The sequence below is a fragment of the Pseudopodoces humilis genome, chromosome 3 (genome assembly GCF_049639895.1).
Source record: "Pseudopodoces humilis isolate 2021_Gansu_Grassland_sample_001 chromosome 3, ASM4963989v1, whole genome shotgun sequence".
Taxonomy (NCBI): Eukaryota; Metazoa; Chordata; class Aves; order Passeriformes; family Paridae; genus Pseudopodoces; species Pseudopodoces humilis.
This window is the reverse complement of record NC_142202.1, coordinates 33,206,953-33,229,324: the sequence shown is the minus strand read 5'-3', so window position 1 is coordinate 33,229,324 and position 22,372 is coordinate 33,206,953. Positions and strand designations below refer to the sequence as shown.

At 41.0% G+C, this 22,372-nt stretch overlaps 1 protein-coding gene across 1 annotated transcript in view; it reads right to left on the bottom strand.

Annotated features, from left to right (window-relative positions):
• Positions 1–10,047, bottom strand: part of DRC8 (dynein regulatory complex subunit 8) — a 32,458-nt gene extending 22,411 nt beyond the window's left edge. The window contains exon 1 of the mRNA XM_005526946.2: positions 9,972–10,047. Coding sequence (XP_005527003.1) covers positions 9,972–9,999 — 28 coding nt within the window. The 5' untranslated portion in view covers positions 10,000–10,047. The remainder of the gene's footprint in view (positions 1–9,971) is intronic.
• Positions 10,048–22,372: the final 12,325 nt, after the last annotated feature.

The following is a 22,372-nucleotide window of genomic DNA, read 5'->3' as shown; positions in this document are numbered from 1 at the left end:
GCTATATTTGCACACAGATCTATTCATACTGAACCACCATTCTTCATAAGCACCAGTAGAGAAGCCTGTAATCCTGGGAAATGATCAAGGAATACTAGCTGCCTATACTAAGATGGAATTCAGTCTTCTCAAAGCTGAAGCACTGAGGTTTGATGGATGAGTGATTTCTCTTTTTTTTTTTTTTAATTCCTTTTTTTTTTTTTGGTGGGGGTTGTTTAGGGTCTGGTTTGATTTGGGTTTTGTTTGTTTGCTAGGATGATATGGAAGGAGTCCTTCCTACTTGCACTTCACAGAATGAATTTGTGATTTGATCCACATCTGCTGAAGAGGAGAAATGGAGGTGCAGTGGCTGGCTCATTGGTGTGACCATGCATCTGGGATGCAGCGTACATCATGTTCCAGGTCAAAGCAATTAGGATGACACAGACTCTGGCAGGGATTCCTGAGCTGCCACAAGCCCAGGCAGTGGCCCATAGCAGCAGCTAGCTAAGATGGGCTAGCCCAGATCTTGGAAGTGTGTAGGCTAGGGCAAGAACTTGGCTACAGCTCCAGATTCTCCTGCTGATTAAGTGTTCTGGACCTACCAGCTTGTCCACCAAAAAAAAAAAAATCAGAAAAGTTGGTCCATTGGCAGTTAAAACTGCAAGACATTCTGACACATTTTCTAATGAATGATTTTTAAGGCATTCTAGAGCATTCTTTTTACATCTACATAGGAGAATGTTCCGGTGGAGGTCATCATCCACTACCTTGCCAGTGACAGTGGGCAGAAACTCTTCCACCACAAAATGCAATGCAAGTTGGATTCCCACACAAGCAGCAGCACAGGCAGGTTTTCTTCTTTCTGTTTTGACCAGCCAGGATGACACTAGGCAGGGAGATTACTGTGATTACCTTCTTTAAGTAGAAAGGAAGTGCACAAGCAAATACCCAGCCCTTCTCCAGCTCCAACTCACTGTTGCTCTACTCCTGCTCCATGGTGCCACAGACCTGAGCTCCTCCTGTCATCCCACATGATCCCTTGCTGGAGGTACCACAGCTCATGCCCAGTGAAAAGCACCTTGCTGTGTGACTTCATAGCTCAGTCTTGCACCTTTCCCTGTAGCTACAGCTCAAGGACTTTTATCACCATGATTATGAAACCTTTCTGAGCTCTGAGATACTCAACAGTGAGAGCTAATGCTCTGACCTGATCTTCTTAATCACCTTATCCCTTTTGTGTCCTGACCCACTGTCACCTAATTCCTGTTGTAAATAGTGCAGGGTCATGCTGCATGACTATAACTTGAGAACTATATGTGAACTGTAGCATACATCTTATTGCCTATATCCTTTGGAGAAAACATAACACTGGGAAATAGAAGGAATGTGTGTAGTGGCTTCTCTGTATGCTCAAACCTCAGATAAAAATTAGGGATAATCTCTTAGAGCTTGAATGAATCTGAGGTCATCATTACTTACAGCAGAAACACTTGGCAGTCCTCCCAAGCATCTTTCATAATACAACAGCACCTACCCTGGCCCTGGGGGTTTCTGTCTTCCCAGATTTCACACAAGTCTGCTTGCCCACGCTTTTTGCATTTGTTGTTGCAGAGTCCTTGCAGAAAAGACAGTTTCTTCTTTTTTCACCCTAGTATTTGGTCAAATGTTGAAACAGATTTTTTTTTCCTCAAGTCCATTTAGCCTTTTTGCACTTCTTAGAAGGAAGGGTCCTCAAGACCCTGGGATGAGAAAATTACCTTGGTATTACAGGACAAAAAAGGCTATTGACTCCTGGATTACAGTGGCACACATTTTCATTTGATAAGATATCAAATATTTTATGCCACAAGTAGTTGTAGCATTTTAAAAGCAACAACAGAGGCATAGCATGAAATGTTCCACTGCAGCTCTCAGGACATGGTCCTGCCTATCTTCCCAAGCAGTCAGCCATAGCCACACTGCTTGCTTCACAGGCCTCACAACTGTTGCAGCTTATTACTTTGGAAGCAGCACTTAATAAGGACTCTTCAGAAGAATCATGTATCCAAACTGGACCTAACTGGTCTCAATTATGACCTGAATTTCAGCCAGCAAAGCACAGCATCATTTTGCAGCTAGTCAGCTAGCGGTTACATCTAACTTCACAAAGCCTGAAGTCATTTGCACAGGACCAGCTCTAACAGCAAAGCTCTCCTGCTACCTGGTGTCCGCAGACAAGTTGCCAAACACTTGCTATTGCATGCAGCCAACACTGAGGGCAGGGAAACAACATGTTTTGTCACACTAACATAACCAGAATTATGGGGGAAATAGTTTCCTTTTAATACAAAAAATCTTCTCTTGAAGAGATGCGGAGCAGATGATGTGGAGATGTGCCTCTAGTAATCCAAAGAAAGCAAGGAAGTCCAATCTATGCATATATCTGGATTGCTTTCTGCACACCTGTGATTCATAGGTAATATGGAATGATTATCTTATACTTCATGATGTTATCCTTCCTTCAGTGAAGTGAAAGAAATGTCAGCACTTGACATTAGTTAGCCTGCAAAGAATAACAGTGATACTTTTTAAAGTCAATACCAGCTGCATGCAGTGTCCCTCCTCACAAGGCAGAAATAAACTCAGCATAAATCTCCATTAGGAATGTCTTGCACATCCCTGAAATCACAACTCTGGCAGTTGCACCAGCCAGCACCCTTGTGGCAGCTCAGAGCTGGCAAAAAGAGTAATCTCATTGCAATTTGTTCTACATGCCTCATCTCAGCCACATCTGGGATATAGTGGAAGAGCTGTGTCTAGCCCATGTTTATACCCTCTTTCACCCCCAACAGCAACCTGCCCTGCGAGGATATATAGCTCTCCTGGTGATGCTGAGTCTTGCTGTATCTCCAGCTGCAGCTGAAAAAGAACACCTAAAATAGGCTGTGATACTGGCAGAGCGCAGGCCTGCTGCTGTGCTGCGCGGTCATAGAAGGCATCTGTCATCCATCTCCATTTCTCCTGCACTCTCCACAGTGCTGGCCCCGCAAGCAGATGGCAGAGCTGCAAAGGACAGCTCTGACACCCACATATGCACCACATCAAGTTTCACCAAAATGCAGCAATGCACACACTGCTGTAGGACCCACAAAAGCAGCTCACTCTGCCGAGGATGTGGGACAGTCCCAACAGGGCACTGTGTCACTTGCCACTGACAATGTACGCACAATTGCACTTGTGGCAGCAGCAAACATCTTGTAAATTGAATATTCCTCCTGAACTGCCTCTACACACTGATTGCTCAAGCAGTCTAGAACCAGGCACCAGAATCAACTGGATATAAGCGCTCTGAGAAGTAATTTGTTTTAAACATAAGACATTATGAACTTGAACTGCAGTACCACAGTACTGCTGCTAGAACAGAGCAGTATGTAAATGTTCTTCTTTTCAATCTACAACATAATGGCAGAATGAGGGTTTATGTAGGACTTAATACAGGCTGTTATTATGTTATATATCAGAAACCCTTCAATTTGGTGTCTTAAATGGGTTAAAAAAATAGTTTCTAGATGGGTTGCAATTCTATCTGCGGTACTCTGCCCAAGCAAAGGAAGACTGTTAGAGTGAAACAAAATGACAAGGGATTACAGGGGTTTGCTGCTGCAGCTGCTTGGTTTTTAAGGCACTGCCTTGAACATATCGCTTACAGTGCTAAATCAGTTTCTTTACATACCATGAATGAATACAAACCTCCAATTTTCTTTTTGTTTACCTAAGAGTAATATTCTGAATTGGAACAACATTTCAGCTGACAACTGACATATACATTTAACATCAATGGGAAATAAGACATTTCTGGCATTCACTTCAGGCAGGCTAAGCTAAAGGAAAAAGCTAGCAAACTTGGAAAAGAAGTATACAAGGTGTTCAAAAATGAACCTCATCATTAATTTCTAATTTTCCTGACCATCAGCAACAATGGTCCAGAGCCTCCTGTGAGCTTACACCAGTGACACAGTAACCCTTAAATTTTTTAAGATGGTGCTTGGAGAGCTTTTGAAGGTTATGATTCCATACAGCCCTAAGTTGGATTCAAGAAAATCCCTTCCAATCTCATATTCATGAAGCTGTCACATCCTACCCACACCTATGCAACACTGAACAGCAAAGACATTTCTAAAAAGTTGGGAGTCTGTATTTTCTTAAAGATGGGCATTGACAATTTAAGGCCATTTATACAAACGTTGCTGAGACCCATCAGGTAGCACATAGTCCTGAGGTTGGTTTGGGATCTCCAGTCCCTCCCTGTGACAATAGCTTTTACCTTCCCACTGGGTGTCTGCAAGCTCCACTTCTCTGGCCACCTCTGCAGCACTCCAAGCCCTGTCACTGACTGTCCCATTCACTTCTCACATCACTGCCATGTTGAGAACAAGGCCAAACTCGGCACAGCCTGAGCTGGGACATCATTACTACAGCTGCTGCTTCCCTCAGGATACTTCACAGGATGTAAAGAAGCTATTTTAAGCTTCTTCCCCCACTTCAGCCATTATCTCAAGGCAGAAAACAGCAGCACAGCTGGACCCCATGGCAGGATTTGGCCAAAGCAGAGCAATGGTGTGACCAACACCCCCATCTGCATGGCCGTCTCCCAGCTGGGGGCTAAACACTGGCTGTGACAACAGGTTCATGTCACATTTCTGTTATCCAAAAGATCATTTTCCTTCCACAGTCTTTTGCCCAACACATTTTATTGCCAATAGCAGCAAAGCAGTATCTGTTCACACAAAATACAGGTACTGCTAAACTGAAGAAACCTCACAACCCATCAGATCTCAGAGTAATTAGTATGTAGACATGGAAATTCTTAATAACATGTTAACTATTGTTGGGAAGATAATTTGTGGGAGTTTTCGAGCTCACTGGCTGGCACTGTTGAAAAGGCAAAAAGTTCTAAGCCGTTCTTTGCACACCATCCAATTTTTAATGCAATAAATCAGCTAGAAGTAGAGCCAAACTAAAACATTTCTGCCATTTTATGCACCATGGAAACAAGAAACCTGCCAATCTGCAATTACCTATTCTACATCTATTTGAGATCAATTTCTGCTGTGGGAGTATGGCCAACAGGATCAGATCTACAACCTCTGTTTGTCATGGGAGATAGACATAATTTATTTTTTGTTTTGCTCTCAAATAAGAACAAATATTAAAACATAAATCAGACTGATGTCAGGGTGTGTTAAACTGCATTACAATCTAATAAAGAGTATAAACTTTTTTCCTCATGTAATTTCTTACATCAATGTCAACAAGAGGATATAAAAATATTCAAAGTGTTCATCTATAAATTCCACTGTGATAAAACTGCACACTTATTTGCTAAGTGATGTCATATATTCAGATTTTCTTCTATAGCTGAAATACTGCTTGCTTGAGCCCTATGAAAGCTATTTATTTTTAACAGCTCATACTAATTTCGTATTTTTTCCCCATAAATTAAACACTGACACTTTTTAAATTAGAGACAATTTGTCTGATGGATTAGCTTAGCTTGAACATTTATTCTGTTTAATTCAGAGCTTTTGTACTTCTCAAATGCTGGTACTCACTTCTGAAATTCTCAAAAATACATTTTAAAATCCTCAGTATAAAAAGTTCTTAAAAGAACTCATGTGCTTCAATATCATGTGCATCACGTTATCCCTTTCAGTGGGATTCCCCAAAGTCGTGCAAAGCTTAAGTGCTTTTCTGTGTCAGGTTTGAAACTTTCATGTTATTAAGTGTGCTCCAAGCAGAATTCATGGTTATGACTGCCTACAGTGCTCATGGCAGCTCTCTCAGCTTTGACTCAAACCATTAAAACAGAATGAGAAGTAAGAGCACAGTTTCAGTATCTCCAGCATTACAAAAGGTAGGCAAAGCCAGGTGAGGTGGTGTGGACAGGGAATGTTTAGATCCTCCTCCTAGGCACAAGAAGATTCAGCAATGCAGGTGATACGTAACTCTGCTTCTTTGAAAGAGGGTAGTAGTTGAATGTGCAACTAATTCGCCTCAAATGTTACCTCCAGTATCTCTGATTTCACCAGCATCCCAGGCAGCAAACTGCAGGCAAAGAGCAGACATATCTGTACAACTGAACACACTGTCACTGTATTTACGCACTGAAATAGGAGTGAAAACTCTTTCCCAAAATCCATGTGACGGTGTGTCTTCATCTGTGGCGCAAAGAGGTTCTGTGAGGCCTGATTACAAATTGCTACCCAGAACAAGTACTAATCATTTACCAGAGAAAACCATCATTGCCGACCAGTACCTCTCCATAGATTTTCACAGCAGAATCAAGCCACTTTCTGGGGACACCTGTTATTCACAGCCAGTTATATGGCTCCATAGAGGTGTAAGTGGGTGAAGTAGGAGCTCAGACTATTTAATAAATTTCCCTTTGGATTAAAATTCATTACTTATTAATTACATTTTAAATATGCGCTATCTGACACAAAGAATATGGTCTTTGAAATACTCTAATACTGATCAATTACGTAACATTTCCATAATGATACAGGAACACTGAGCATTTTCTCCTTTATGTACTTTCATGTGATTTTTTAAATTCCAGATGGAGAATAATTTGTCTTCAGTCTACTTCTACTTGAGGCACTACTAGTCTGACATTTTGCTTTCATGTCCTAGCAACATCAGCGTTGAGATCAGAGGTATTAAAACTTAGAAAATCTGACATGCTATGTCAAATGACAAAGACAGTATCTGAGAGCAAACGGAAGAACAGACAGACTAAATTAAGTAGCAGAAAAGGGGAAAGAAACAGAATGATAGGAGGCAAGATAGGGACAAAAAATGAAAGATTAAACAAATATTCTAGCATGATCAGATAGGTGTAAAGAAAAAATATTAAATTTCGTTGAAAGCACAAATGTAGAGATATAAATTCAGACATAAAACATGTAGCTACATATAGTATGGGCATGGTCCCATTAACACGCACATAGAAGGCTTTATTTACAACATTTGCATAACCTAGGGGGTAATACTCATGTAAGTAGTGTGTACAAGAGGTAGCAGGGTTTGGCCTTTCACTGTTCTTCCTTGTGTACTTCATGTATATCTGTAAAACATTTGAGCAGGCATTTCAGCTTCGAAGAAGACAGAGCTAGGAAATAATAGGACCTAAAGGAAACCTTTCCATGAAAGCTGGTTCTGCAAGGCACCAAGAGGAATACCCTAAGGACTAACTATTTGACAATACAACTAATGCTATTACTTTGAAGCATAATAAAGTTTAAATTGCAGCTTGCATAGATGTGGAGTACTTGCTGGAGGAAAGCGAAATCAATATGTGAATCCAGAATCAGTGAATCCTAATTAACCCTCTAACTGCTATCAGCAGGAAGGCTAATAGCAACTCTGAAGTAGTGTAAGTGACTTAATCCTAAGGGATTGCTTCTGTTAACGAGACACTGACTGTTAGCTCTCCTCAGCCATGTTTACAGTAATGAGGCAGCTTTGTAGGGCAATAAGCAATTGGTTTGCCTAATAACAGGCTGGGATTCTCATGAGTGACAGAAGTTACTGTCCCTGTGACACAAGTTATCATCCTCATTCTACAGATAAGAAACTGAAGTCCAGTATGTCACTTTCCATGATCCACTGGTTGGGCCAGGAATGGAGTTTATGGGTCAAGGTCGTTTAGGATGACACTACAATTCTCCTCTAGAAGGTGACATCTGATGGTCTACTGGGAACAGTGTTTTATAGGATGTTAAAAAACATGAAGCATAAAAAAAAACCCCAAGAGAGTCTGTCTTTAGTAATACAGTAATTAAACTTCTTACAAAGTATTCTTATTTTGAAACTACAAAAAAAAAGGTGTCAAAAGTCTTTAATCAAGCAATCAAAAACTCATGACCTTTCTTCTCCAACAGTTTATGGCTGTGGCTTGACAAAATGGCACAGAATCTCCATATTATACATATGGATACCCAAAATATATGGAGACAGGCTTCCCAATACTACTTTCATCTCAGATGGTTCAGCAGACTTCTAGACTATTATCCTATCATTTCTATTTGCCTCTGCCAGTAGTGTGGCTCAGTTTCATTTGCACCACTAGAAAGATGCAAAAGATAGGCTTCAACAAGACTAAACAAAAATTAAAACCAGTATTAAAATAAAAAAAACAAAAAAAACCAAAAAACTTTAAGAGCAGTCCTCAAGGAAGCTACACGTCTTATTAATTTCTTCAAGATATCTATGTTGCAAAGTGCAGCTAGAAATACTTCTACCAAAATCAAATTACACGTTTAGCACCATCTGCAGCAACCATTTACACAAGACTTTTCTGCAGCATACATTATTTCCTAAAAAAAAAAAAAATCCATTGATTACATTATTTGAATTACAATGTTCAGACTTTGTAAACTATTGCAACACACTCAAGTTTAGTTACAGAAAGGACAGATTTTAAAAGTCACACTATTGTGGGCTTTACAGAAAATATGTTTGCCTTGAAATGATACTTGAATATTCTTGAAGAAGGAATTACCTTTAGCCTATTAAATAGAATTTCTGGCAACAGTCCCTAAAGTAGAACACAGTGGCATCTAAAAATAAGCCGTGGTGCTATCAGCAGCACAGATTACTTTTTTTCTGTCAGAGGAGCCCAGTGCATCCAGAAAAAAGTGCAAGGGGCCAAAAAGGTTCAGCCACCCCAGCTGCCCTGGCAGTCATCTCATGCCATGACAAGGGAGTCGGCGTTGTGGTGGAAGCACCACCATAAGGCTGCCAGCACTAACAGACAGCTGGTGGCATCCCCTGTGGCAGGGAGCACTACAGGGCAGCCCCCTGCCCTGAGGTGGAGGCAGTGGTGTGGCCACCCTGAATGGGATGGGAAGTCAGGGGCTGTACTTCTGTTTGTGTAAATACACACGTGTGCTTTCATGTACACGTACGTACATACACACATGCATGCACACACGTGCACGCACAGATATGTATGCACGCACATTATCTAAAATCACAGAATGAGCTGAGTAGGAAGGAACAAAGATCACCGAGTCAAACTCCTGGTCCTGCACAGCATCACACCAAGGGCCTGAGAGCGTTGTTCAAGCACTTCTTGAACTCTGTCAGACTTGCTGCTGTGACCACTTCCCTGGAGAGCCTGTTCCAGTGACCAGCCACTCTCTGGGTGAAGAACATTTTCCTAATACCCAACTTAAACCTGCCCTGGCACAACTCCAGGCCATTCCCTTGGAGCCTGTCACTGGTCACCAGAGGAAAGATGCCAGTGTCTGTCTCACCTCTTCCCCTCATGAGGAAGCCGAAGACCTCAATACACGCCCACACACGCACTCACACGTATATACATACACACGTGTGTGTTTATATGTATGTATGTACGCAGCTGAGTATATATATATATACATATATATATATGTGTGTGTGTGTGTGTGTGTGTGTGTGTGTGTGGTGTGTGTGTGGTGTGTGTGTGGTGTGTGTGTGGTGTGTGTGTGGTGTGTGTGTGGTGTGTGTGGGTGTGTGTGTGTGTGTGTGTGGGTGTGTGTGTGTGGGTGTGTGTGTGTGTGGGTGTGTGTGTGTGTGTGTGTGTGTGTGTGTGTGTGTGTGTGTGTGTGTGTGGTGTGTGTGTGTGTGTGTGTGTGTGTGTGTGTGTGTGTGTGTGTGTGTGTGGTGTGTGTGTGTGTGTCTACGTCCCCCGATGAGCGTCCGTGCACCGCCCTCGCCCCAGCCTCGGCCAAGGCTGCCCGCGCAGCCGCCACCCCGCCCGCCGCCCGAGGGCTGAGGCGGGCGGGCGGGCGTCACTCGAGGGCGCCCGGCTCCCAGGCCGTCCGCACACTCCGCCGGGCGGGGAGCCCCGGCCCCGGCCCCGGCCCCGGCCCCGGCCCCGGCCCCGGCCCCGGCCCCGGCCCCGGCCCCGGCCCCGGCCCCGGCCCCGGCCCCGGCCCCGGCCCCGGCCCCGGCCCCGGCCTTACCGTTGTCCTTCCCCTCCTTCTTCGCCATGGCCGCAGCGCCGTGCTGTCGCCATGGCGACGCGGGCCTGCTCGGGCCCTCTCCTCACACCCCGGGTGTCGGGCGGCGCTCCCGCTGTGCTGAAGGGGCGGAAAATGTGCCCGAGCCCCTCGTAGGGGCCCCACTGCGCCCCACCGTCCTTCCAGGCAGGGATCGAGGGAACCTCTTCAACCTGCCACTTCAAAGGCCTCCCTTTCTCTTAAAAATACAGCTTTCTCCAGCAATCGCGTAGATTTCCATGTATCTGAGCTTTAGAAAGTGAAAGAACATTTTCTTCTAAATGCTATCACGCCAAAACAGCTAAAATATTCTTAGTGATATTAAATAAAACTGTGCGGTTTAAATTTAGCTGTGTGTTTTAGCAGACAGGCTTGCGATGCCTGCTTCTTCTGACTCTAAAACAACTTGAACGTAGAAAAAAATACAAATATTAATATTCTGGAAAGATGCAACCATATATTCCTAGAAAATAAATATTTATGAAATTCCTAGAACTAAAACCTTGACCTCACTACAGAAGGTGCTTGTTTGTCAGATGTTCAGTTTTGCAAAGCCCTTATGGATGACTCCTCATGTACAATTTCATTTCTCAAACAGTTAATGATGTTCTTAGTATTCATGGAAGCCTGAAATTCCAAAAAACACATGGAGTACAAACAGGGCTACCTTGATTAAAAAAAAAAAAAAAACAAACACTTTTTTTATAACATTTTAACATTTGCTATTTACCTTTCAGACACTTATTTTTGCATTTTTTTACTGAACGTGGCTCAGAGTAAAGAGGGTATAATAGGTACCCAAGACAATACATCTTTACTCTGTTGGGAAAAGAGCTGATTATGTTCTCTAACAAAGCTGATACCTTTGAAAGGTTATCTACTGACTTGAGCAGTTTATTAAAGTAACTAAATATTTCAAACTGCATGTTTGACTACAGGAGGAGTACAGATTTGTTTCCTCTCAAATTGTTAACAGAAATTTTGGTGAGAAGAGCATGGCAGACAAATTTAGAGGATACAGCGGCAGAAGAAAAAGGCTTTATCTTTCAGTCTCACAGGGGTCCTACTTCTTATTCTCTTAACCCCTCCACACAGAAAACTTGTCTTTCCTGATTGTAGGTCTGTGGTGGTGGGTCAGTCACATGTTTGAAGCTGAAGAAGAGTGCAAAATACATTGTTTTGGCCAGGATGGACCGCTCTTATCTCTTCCCTCCCCTACCCCAAATGTAGAATTTCATGTTCTTGAATACTGTGCCCAGCATTAGATTTCTTATATTATTTTCCAAATCATTCATCATACGACACTTACAGCTCTTCTACTAATGCTACACTAATTCAAAATATTTACTATATATCCCTAAAAAAGCCTAATAAAATCCCATTCTAGTTGTTCAGGTTTTCATGACAAATCCGTGCCCAAAATATGAACAACTCTTAGTTTTAAAATAAATACAGGTATCACATGTTGTGCATATTTACTGAGATTATTGTGTGTTTATAGCAGACTTTGAATGGAAGATAGTCACTGAAACTGTGGCACGATAAGACAGTAACTCCAGTCAGGCATCCACCTTTAACATCTTCCCAGCAACTTCTCCAGGGCTTTCACATCGCTTTCCTCACAACCCCTTCCTATTTGACAGGTGCTAATCTTTGTTTGGATGGTAAGAAAAGCAGTGTGTAAATGCCAATGAAGAAAGGGGAAATTGTGAAATATGTCATAGGTATGACATTTACACCATAACATCTACGTCCTGTTGTAGCTGCTGACTCTGGCCCTCATGAGCTGCTAGAATAGCTCCTTGGGGAAAGTGTTGTTATGAGCATATAAAGGCCTTGCTCAAATCCTGGATGTTTGTATCAGACTTGCTAAGTTTGATAACTTTAGCCTAGCTGAAGAATCTTCAGTGACTCAGAGCTCATACAAATTTCAGTAAACAGCATTTTGCACTGTCCTGCCTGTGCTGTTGAGATTCCACTCAGGACAATTACTGTAAATCAAAGTGCTTCATTTGTACTGTCTGCTCTAGCCTGGAGTTTCCTTTTGCTTCCAGTAGCTCACCGCCAAGCATCCTTATTCTCCCAATTCCTAACACATTGGGCTTTGGTGTCTTGCCTGTCTCCAGAAGCAGAACAAAATATGAATGAGAAAGCACTTCAAAATGAGAATTCACTGCTTTAAAATTTCCTGGCAATGTATCTTGAAAAATCTGTGTAGGGAAAAAAAATGTTAACAATTATAATGCAGATGAAATATTGGACCTGAACCATATAGCTGGTTCCCTTTTAACTTAATGCACAGATATCTCAAACCAAGGCTATGAGTGGGCTGAAACAACTAATCACATTTTGGCACAGACAAGTACAAAAGGAAACCCAGAACTACTAATTCAACAGCTTGAAATATCAGCTGCTGCATGCAAGATCTTTACAGAGCTCCTCTGAAGAGAACATACCCTTTTAAAATTGTGATTTTTCATTTTAAAAATGTCAGAAAATATCTCAGGAAAATTATGGAAGAATCCAGCATTATTGATATAAAGCGTGAATCCACTGAAGTCTTATCGACATAAGGTTCCCTTACCTCCACGCCTAATTTCATCACATATATTCCTCTCAGCTATCAGGGTCCTATCACACATTTTGCATATTTTCCGTGCATATGTTCAGAAATGTTATTCAGCAATAAAAAACAGGTCAAAAATGGGAGAAGTGAAGTAAGAGAGAGCCATTCAAGGAGGTATAATAACATCCTACAAAGCTGTGTGCCCCCATGGCTTCAGGGCTGCAATCATCTCAACATATCTTTGCTCCAAACATTTGCCAAAGACCTTCTCTATAGACTCCCTCTGTAGGTCCTTGAGGACCATATAACTGAAGGCGCAAAGAAGCATATTCATTTGTTCTTCACAGAGAAAGTAGGTGGATAACTATGATTCTGTGACAGGACTCTTACCTACAGCTCCTCTGCAGCTAAAGGGGTACAGCTGTTCAGTAGTTTTCATGTCACTTTACCCTTTTTCACTAATGTGACATGAATGACCCAAGTGTACCTTCATTCCGCTCTTCCTCTGGGATCAGCAGCTGATTTCAGTGACTCAGACTCTTCAAAACAGAGTATTATCTAAACAATAGCTGTTCACCCAAATAATACACAGTAACCAGATAAAAATGAGAAAACGTCTCCATCCTTCCTTGTCTATACTGTATCTTTCCCTACAGAATTTAGGTAAATTACACTTGAGAGCAGCTACCTTGTTCCTTAGTGTGTAGGAGGGGAAGACAGCTTCTTTTCTGGCTTGTTCTCTTTGTAACTGCAGGCTTTGATCCTATGCTTAGACTAGATGAAGAGAAGCCTAACAGAGTGGGCAGAGACAGACATACAGGCATGCCGTCCATTATCTCCTCTACCACTGACCTCTTCCTGGCTGCTAGTATATTAACCTTATCTGTCATAATTTTGCTTTCTTTCAAAAAAATAATTCTTCCTGTTCTCATCTATGGAACAGCAAAAAGTACATAAATTTACAAGGGATTTCCTTTACTTTTCATACAGGTAATAAACCTAGAAGCCCAGAATCTGACCTCTTAAATAAAATGGCAGTGTATGATGCCTTGACACATATGGAGTTCACCAGAGCTGAAAGGGGAAAATCCAGGTCTTGCATTTCCTTTCCTCCTGCTGGCTGCACATCTTCCTTCTACTTTGTGCTGGCTCTGCCATTCACTGAGCAAATCTGAGTCACAGAGGTAGTAAAAATACAATCCATCAAAAAGTGAATAGTGTTCTGCCCTATTAAGAAACTCAGAAAAAGTTCTGGCAGGCATCTCAATCAGCACATCCAGGAAGTTGGACCCTGCAACTAGAAGAGAGGAAGAAATAGAGGGGAAGGCAGGAAGGATGAGATATTCTTCTGGAGGGAAAAAGCTCAGTGGCTGTCTGAGTCCATAAGAAAAACTGAACTGAAACGGAAAGAAACTGGAGGAAGAAAGGGGGAAAATCAGGTTTGAAGGCTGCTGATAATAGCAGCATCTCAAGCCCTTCTCAGTCCATGAGATGGCTTTTGGAACTGTCCTGGCAAATATCTCTTACTGCTCATGTAAAGCTACAGTCCTATGGATCTTTAGCTCCTCCTGTCCAGCTTCAACAAAGCTGCATTTGAGGAAAAGTGACTGAACATACATTAAAAATGAGTTGCTAGGAAAAAGGAAGCATTTCTTTACTGCAGCAATATTCTTCAATGTCATGGAGCTACTGGCAGTGCTCAGCCTCTGGGACTATGCCTAAAGAGCTGCAGCAGAAAAAGGTTCTTTCTTTTATATGTAAGTGTCAGGATACTATTCCCCATCCCACCCAGGCACAGAAATGGCCCTAGAGATCCATATATTTTAACCTTCAGACTTTATTACCATTAATTATATCTGGAAGTGAAGCCAGGATCCCCAAGAACACAGTAGCAGGAACAAAACACAATCATCCATCTGCCTAGCAACATGGGTTGCCATGAGTACTTCTCCCTGTGCTCCACAGGCAACAGGGGCTCACCACTGAATGCCAAGCCAAGCTCAAGGGCCCCGTACTGGTAAAGAAAGCCTGCTTCCTCAGATGATGACCTTGCATTCCATCTCCAAGACCTTCCTCTGGAGCCTAGAATGTGTCAGCCAGCAGCCTGAAATTTACAAATGAGGGACTTCTGGAGTACTGAGACAATGCCAGTGGAATTGCTCTTGCAAGAAGCAAAAGCTTTATGTTGGGAACATCAATACCATTAAAGCTCCATTCTTCCCTTCTCTGTTCTTTTGAGAAAGGTCTTTCCATGTTTTAATACTATACCCAAAAAATCCCCGATAACATACTACCAAATCACTGACTTTTCACTCTTTTGAGGAAAATAAGAAAAACCTGTGAGTGGTACTGAAGACATGGAAATACTTTACAACATCCCTAGCTCAGGAGATCTTTGAATCACAAGCTATTTGTAGGAGGTTGAGAGACAGAGTATTTAAGATAGTCACTTGTGTGTTCTCCACTGATCACATGCTTTGGGCCTCATTAGAAGAAATGATACTCAGAGACAGGTTTTGACATGTCCCAGAAGGTTAATTTTGCTGTTCTTAAAAAGCAAAAGATTACTTGATAATTATTTAATATTTAAGGGAACACCCCGGATAATGTGGTTATCTATAAGCTGTTTAAAAGTACAGATTCATGAGGAAAACACAAATTCAAGGTTTCAGATTGACATTTGAACAATTGTAATTGAATGGGACTGTTGAATACTGGAATTATATTTATGTTACCAACATTGTGAACCTAATCTTTTTAAAAAAAGCTCTTACTTTGTTCTTTGCTGTATCATAACATGCAATTTAAGAGTATAAAAGCCATAGCAGAGATAAATATGCCCAAAGTGCATTTCACAAAGATATCAACCAAGACACAGAAGCAGTTAACCTTGGGATGAGAGAAGGAACTAAAGGTTATACATCTGAATGATCATATATGACACTTAATCAGTTGAGGCATGATATAATACATTTTAATACTTAGAAAAATCTTCCTAGCTCATGAGTAGCAGAACTACTTCCTTTTCTATCACCTGTCAAGATTATTTGGGCATGAAAATGTTGCAGCATTCACTAAGTTAGTAATAATCAAACCAAAATCAACCTGGGTATAGAAGATTTAAGCACTTGTGATTATTCTGCTTTTTTTCAGAATGCAAATCTTCCTTTATTAAAAAAAAATTCTAGACCATCTGCTTGTGAACATAATGTTTGGATAACTGATGTAACACTATCCTTTTAAATCTACAGTAAGATAATAAGGGAGAAAATCATCTTCCGTAACAAGTGCCATTATTGTGTTCAGGATTTTACTTTACAAGTCTGACCCTGCTACCTGCTCAGGTTAACTTCAGAATTTCAGTGGGAATAAAGTTAACGTCTGGGTGACTGATCTTAATTCACAACTTACTCATCTCCACTAACACAAATGGCACAGGATTAAGCCTAGAGTCACAGCATAAGCACCACCTCAATTCTCATTCATCTCAGTGTTTTTTTATTCAGAAGACTAATTGCATGGCTAGCTTGTTTTTCCAGGTTCATTACTTTCATTTATTACTTAAATATAAACTTTAACTTTGCAGATATCAAATTTATTTCCATATTTAGATAAAGTTAACTCTGATCTAATTAGAGATACTGTACAGAGTGTTTTGTAGACTTCCTATACAGACTTACTATTGTAAAATGAAAGTTGCTTTGAAATAAAAATATACTTTGTTATTTTAAAAGGGGAAAAAATGAAACAAAACTAAGACACATCCCAGAAACATTTTCTATACCTTCAGAATAAGAAAGAAATTGAACTCATATTTGATTCCCTCAGGAGGGATAGGGAACTTTGATGTACTGTGGCAAGAAGATATATAGCTGCATTAATGAAAATCTAATGTGTGCTCAGAGACTTTGCATGTTGGCTATAAATGTAAAATATTCATACCACAATAGACTGTTAGACTGTCAAAAGCTGAAGTTCAGCCAATTTTACCAGAAAGAGTTGACATTTTGCTGTATTCTTCATTCTAGGGAGCTGAGAAAATAAGCTATCAAAACCACTCCTCCACTTGTAAATTTTGCCAGTGCAGCTATTTAGATATGGCATAAATCTAGAAAAAGGAAGTGTTTGTCTACTGCATCATTTAGGCACAGTAACTCAAACTAAGAGCAGTAACAATAGTTTGGATTGGTGAGTTTTTGTAGACCTGGGCCAGGACAAGCAGAGATGTACCTCCTTTTGTATCACCTTCTCTGCCATAATCCGAGGAATGGCCATGAAAGGATCTGAGGAGAAAACTGACTCAGCTAGAAAATACTCTTCTTTTTTTGTGGTTGTGGTTACCAGGTTGCGAGCTGAGCTAGTGTAGCAGAAAGGACAGTGTAAGAACAACTGACAGGGGCTGAGAAAACAGTCCTGCCACCGAGGAGCAGTCTTATACTTTCGGCACAATCCTCCAAGAAGGGGCCTTTGTTCCGTCACTGGCTTTGCCTTCTCCCAACTCAGATGGCTGCTGAACTGCCTTCCAGTCATGCTCCATTCACATGGAGGTGCACAGAGGAACCAAAAGCAGGGCTTGGAAAAAGAAACATCATTGTTTATTAAACTAGCTGACAGAGCTGAGGGGATAAAAACAAAACAAAACAACAACACGGTGATTTTAAACATATAATCCTTTTTTCAGCTCTGAAAAAAAATTGCATCCCTTCAACAGAGTGCATTGGTCATCATTTCCAAATAATTGCAGCTTTATTTTGTTATCCAATTTGGATTGTTGGAGTGAAATGGCTAGATGTGAGCAGCAAGGTAGAGATGAGTGTTTGCAAAGGGAAACATGGTAAGGACATTACTTTTGGGGATTAAAAGACAGGCAGTTATCATGTGCAGAGCCCTTGGAAGCAGGGAAAACTGCAACATGCTAACCTGATTCTAATAGATACCACAGATAGATGCAAATAAAGAGGCTTAACAGGAAGAGGCACTTAAGCATCCTGATAAGGATACTTAAAGCCATTTAAATTATCTTTGGTTTGGACATTCAGAGCTACATCACTAAAGAATTTATGAAACTGTGCAATGAACCACACCAGGGAAATTACAAACAACCTGAAAAATAACCCAGGAAATAAAAATAGGCCACAAAGTACCGAAGGGTTATTACTGTGTGGGACGTTCTCATTTGCTGAATAGCCTCATAAAGATATGCCCAGCATAATGCAGGAAGCAACAACTGCTTAAGCCATGGCTGCTGATGAGACAGTTGCTTGTCAGACATACTGGTCATACACAGGTCAGTGAGTAAAATTATTCCAGCATATAAAGATTTAAAGCATGGAAAAGCTGTGATCAATGACCTCCTCACTTAAGGAAGTCATGGCTAAGACTACCTAGGATAGTGAAAATGGACTACTTAATATATACATAAGTTTTACCTGCTAACTGAATGTTCCAAAGTGGTCCTACAAGTTTAATAATCCATCTGAAACTATGGATCTATAAACCCTAGACAGGTAAACTCTTCCCAGTTCTGTTTCATTAGCGCCATGTTTTACCATCAGGAAGAGGATGGCTATGGAAATAAACCTGAAAGTGGTATCACTTACAGTGCAAGATAATTTTTTTTTCCTAATTGCTTATTGAAATATATATTAAAATAGAACAGTTTTTATCTGTACTTTATATGTACTTGCATGATCCAATAGTATTTATTGGCATTGCTGTATATATCAGTAACACCTAGAGAGCTGGAGTTATTGTCAGTTCAGATTAACTCAAGCAGACAGAGTTCAGTTTTTAACTAAACCACAAATTCTGGAAGCCAGAAGACCAAACCTTGCTGCAGTGGTTTGAGGCAATAATGTCTCTTAGTGATCTTATCTTCCATTGCCACCTCACATTTCTCACTCTGTAACCAAAGAATCCAGTAACAATGAGTGTGAATGTCTTGGTATGTCTCCTTCCACCTTCTTTCCCCTCACCTTGGCTGTTCCACACAGCACAGAACATTTAGAATATAAATTGATAAACATAGCTGTGGCCCAGGGAGTGGTCATACATCCCGTTTTGTCACTTCTCAAACAGTGCAGCTGCTGGGACAGTAAAATCTTAAACCACTGTAGCTAAACTAGAGACAATCTGCCATTGAAATTACTAACTGTGGGTTCTCTGTTACCAGATGTCAGCTGGGAGCCTGGATAAGTATTTTACCCCCATTTTTCAAAGACCAAGACATGTAAGTGAATGTTCATCTGCAGTTGTTTGCCAGATTAAGAACCAACCTCCAACAGCTCAGGATGCCGCACCTGAAGAGTATTGTATCATACATCTGTTGCTTGTAGGCTGAGTATCAGTGTTGTGTATTTTAGGATATCTTTAAGAAAGCATTTATTTCTCTCTCCTCATCCCCTTCGCAAGTAGTCTGTCTTTTATGCGCAGCGTGGAGCATCCAAGATGCATTGAAGGTACAGATGGCACACCCAAGTGCTGAGCCTTCTGAAAAGGTTCTGCTTTTCTCTCCTGTGCCTCTTTAAACATCCAAAGATGCTTCTTTGCATCAGACACAATACTTGAAGTGTTCCCTTCAGTGGCACCACCACTTTTTCTCCTCCCATAGTGAAACACCTGCATGCTAGAAGTAGAGGTTTCACAGAACTGTAGACAGACCCGTGATCACCAGATCCCAAGACACTAAACCTACCACACTGTTGATCTCTAGCCCTGACATCAGCAAGTTTAACAGGATCAAATAACAAGGTGGTGCAGTGACATGTTCTCCCTTCTAACTCATGGTCAAATATTTACAGCCTTCAGAGTGGTTAAGGTTGGAAGGGACCACAGAAGGGGTCATTTGGTCCAACCTCTCTTGGTCTCCCCAGCAAGCCTGCATGGCCACAAAAGACTTTTCATTAAGCAGTTTATCTATAAGACCTTCCAAAATGGCTACCAGAAATCTGCCAGGATGCTCATGAACTGATCTGGTAGCCATGGAGATACACATGATTCTTCTAATCTAAAATTTCAGAAGTCTGAGAACCTCTTGTTCTCCTAAACAACTCTAGCAGCCAATTTTTTTAGTATATTTTCAGAAGTCCCATTCCCAGAGTAACTAAAGAGCTCCTCGGTAAATACAACACAGTCCCAGAAAGTACTAAAAGAGACTTTTTTTGTCTTTGCGAATTACTTGCATTCAGTAGTAGAAGCAAGAAGCTGATTTTCAGAGCTCTGTTTTTATCACTTTCCAGCCTATATTCATTGACATAAAATGTAAATGCATAATACCATCAGCCTAATTGAGAAATGAGAAACACAGAGGAGTATGTCTGATTTTTGACTTTGAAAGAAATAAATATCCATCTCTTTTTCTCAATAGGGACAATCTTCAGTAATATCAGAGTTAGAAAGGATTTGGAGGCTGGGGGACCTCCACAAATTCACACAAAGCTCCTGGCCTGGCATCTTATCTGCATAAGGTGTGATTGGTTTTGGAGGGGCCAGTGCCATTAGCAGCAATTAAGTGGTTGGGAAGATACCTTTTGTTTTTAAGAGAACCATTACGAAATCATTTCCTCCATCCTCCCCACATCTTTCAATAGCTTGGTGGATTGCAGCAGATGAGAGTTGGGTTTATATTAAGCATAAGGTTTCACAGACAACTCTAGCTTGTAAGAGCCCTTTTTTAGTCAACTTTGTGATCACAAATAATTGCATGGAATTAATCACTTATATTGTCACTTGGAAATCAAGAATAAAAGTGCCAATTTCTGGAAGCTGGAGAGAGCATACGTGCTATCTACTGAGAAAAACAAATGGAAATATGCACTAAGAAGAAAAAGATCTGTGAGGTATTACTGTTGGAAGAATTAGAATGAAACCTAAATGAGAGGATTTAAAAATAGAACAAAAATTAATAACAGAAGTGAAAAGAAACCACAAATACTTGAAACAAAAGCATCAGGAAAAATTGTGAACATGAAAGTAAAACTTCATGTAGGTAGTCAGATAGAAAAATTGTATTTGTCAGAGTGATATATAAAGATATAAAGAACCTTTAATTTCTGGGGGAGGGGAAGATCCAAACAAAAACCAAAACCAAACAAACAAAAATTGAAAAGAGGATGATCTAGTGATACAAAATATCAGCAGATCTAAATGGCTAATGGAAAAATCCCAGTCTGGAGGCATATACTCATATACCATCCCAGTCATAAGGCAAATATATATGCTTAGCTTTACCTCACACAACACCAGTGAGTTCAGCAGTAAGATCCACCAGTGTAAATCACACTTCTCCCTCTCTTACACCCCCAGTTTCAGCAGATGCAGCCACAGTAAAGGCTGGGGGAAAAAGAAGACAGGAATGAAATGCAATTTCCAATTCATATAAAACATCAGACTGTTAAAAGTACTGAAAGAAAATACTTCTTTATCCTTACAAATGTGATTCCAAAAAGACCTAAAGGGCAGAAAGGGGAAAACCAACATACTGTTACCCAGCTTTAAATCTTTTGATTTTGAAAAAGAGACTGTTAGGGTTTTAAGAGATCCTGGTGCCTGCAATATGCAACTTTATTGCTAATTGGAACACTGTCTCATAAATTTTCTTTTCTTAAGGAGTTTCTTAAGGAGCCCTTTTTCTAGTTTGTCAGTTTTGATAATCTCTAGAATTATCAGAATCTCTGAAGTGATTCCAGAAGGAAAAAGCAATAAGTTAGTATAATAAACTTGACCAAAGAAGGAAAGTAAATTTCAATTTTCAACAAAAATGCTTAAAATCCAGAACACATTCTGGAAGAGCACGGTGTTTACCATTGGTATTTATTAAATGTCTTTTTTAAACTTTGCTTTATTCAAACTTGTTCTGGATACTACCTGAGAAAAAAACCTGTAACATCCCAGAATGAGGCAGCTGGCAGCCCACCCTTGTGCGTGTGTGCAGGCAGGCTCCTTGCTGCTCCACCAGCCCTTTTCCTGCAGCCCACGCAGGGTGGGCTGCTCCAGCTCCTGCACTTCACTCTCTTCCTTCCTGCCCTCTGACTGAAAGCCACAGACTCCCAGTAAAGTAGTACACATCCCAAACAAATTCTTTCCTTTCTCGTCTCAGGCTGCAGATGAGACATCTTCCAGCCTGGGCTTAGCGGTACCTTTGGTCTCAAGGTGCTTATTCCCGAGCAGATCGGGCCCAAAGCGCTGCTGGCTGTGGGTGATGAGTGCATACCAGCTCTTGGCTCTTGCAGGATTTCATTTAGCTGTCTTGCAAAATGAAGTGCTCTGTCCCTGGGTCCAAAAGTGCAAGCTTTCCAATGTGGTCCCTCATCACACCAGTAACAGTTTGTGTGCTGGGGAGAGGAGCAGGAAGGTATGAGAGAAGGAGGGGTATTTTCACAAGTTTTGCCAGTGAGTATCCAAATAGTTTTCTTTGGATTTGTTACCTGTTTAAAGCGAAGAAAGTGAAAAGTGACTCAGCACCCATGTTCATTCACTTCCTTCCCAGGCTGTCAGTTTGGGGGTTATCTGGGGTAGAGTTCTTCAAAGCAGTCCTCGTTCACTTGGAAGCAGACAGAGATATTCAGCTCATTTCATGTGGGCTGCTGCAAGCTGTGATCCGCTGCCAGTGCAGGTCAGGTTCAAGCCAGATTTCTCAATGTTCCTGCAAAGTTCTGCATCATTATGATAAAGTATTTCAAGTATATGAAAGCATTTGAGATACATACAAATGGGTGAAGAATACAGGGAAAGCTATAAATGAGCATGTGAGAAGTACAAAGGAACAAAAGGAAATATTACCAGAAATATTTCCTCATAA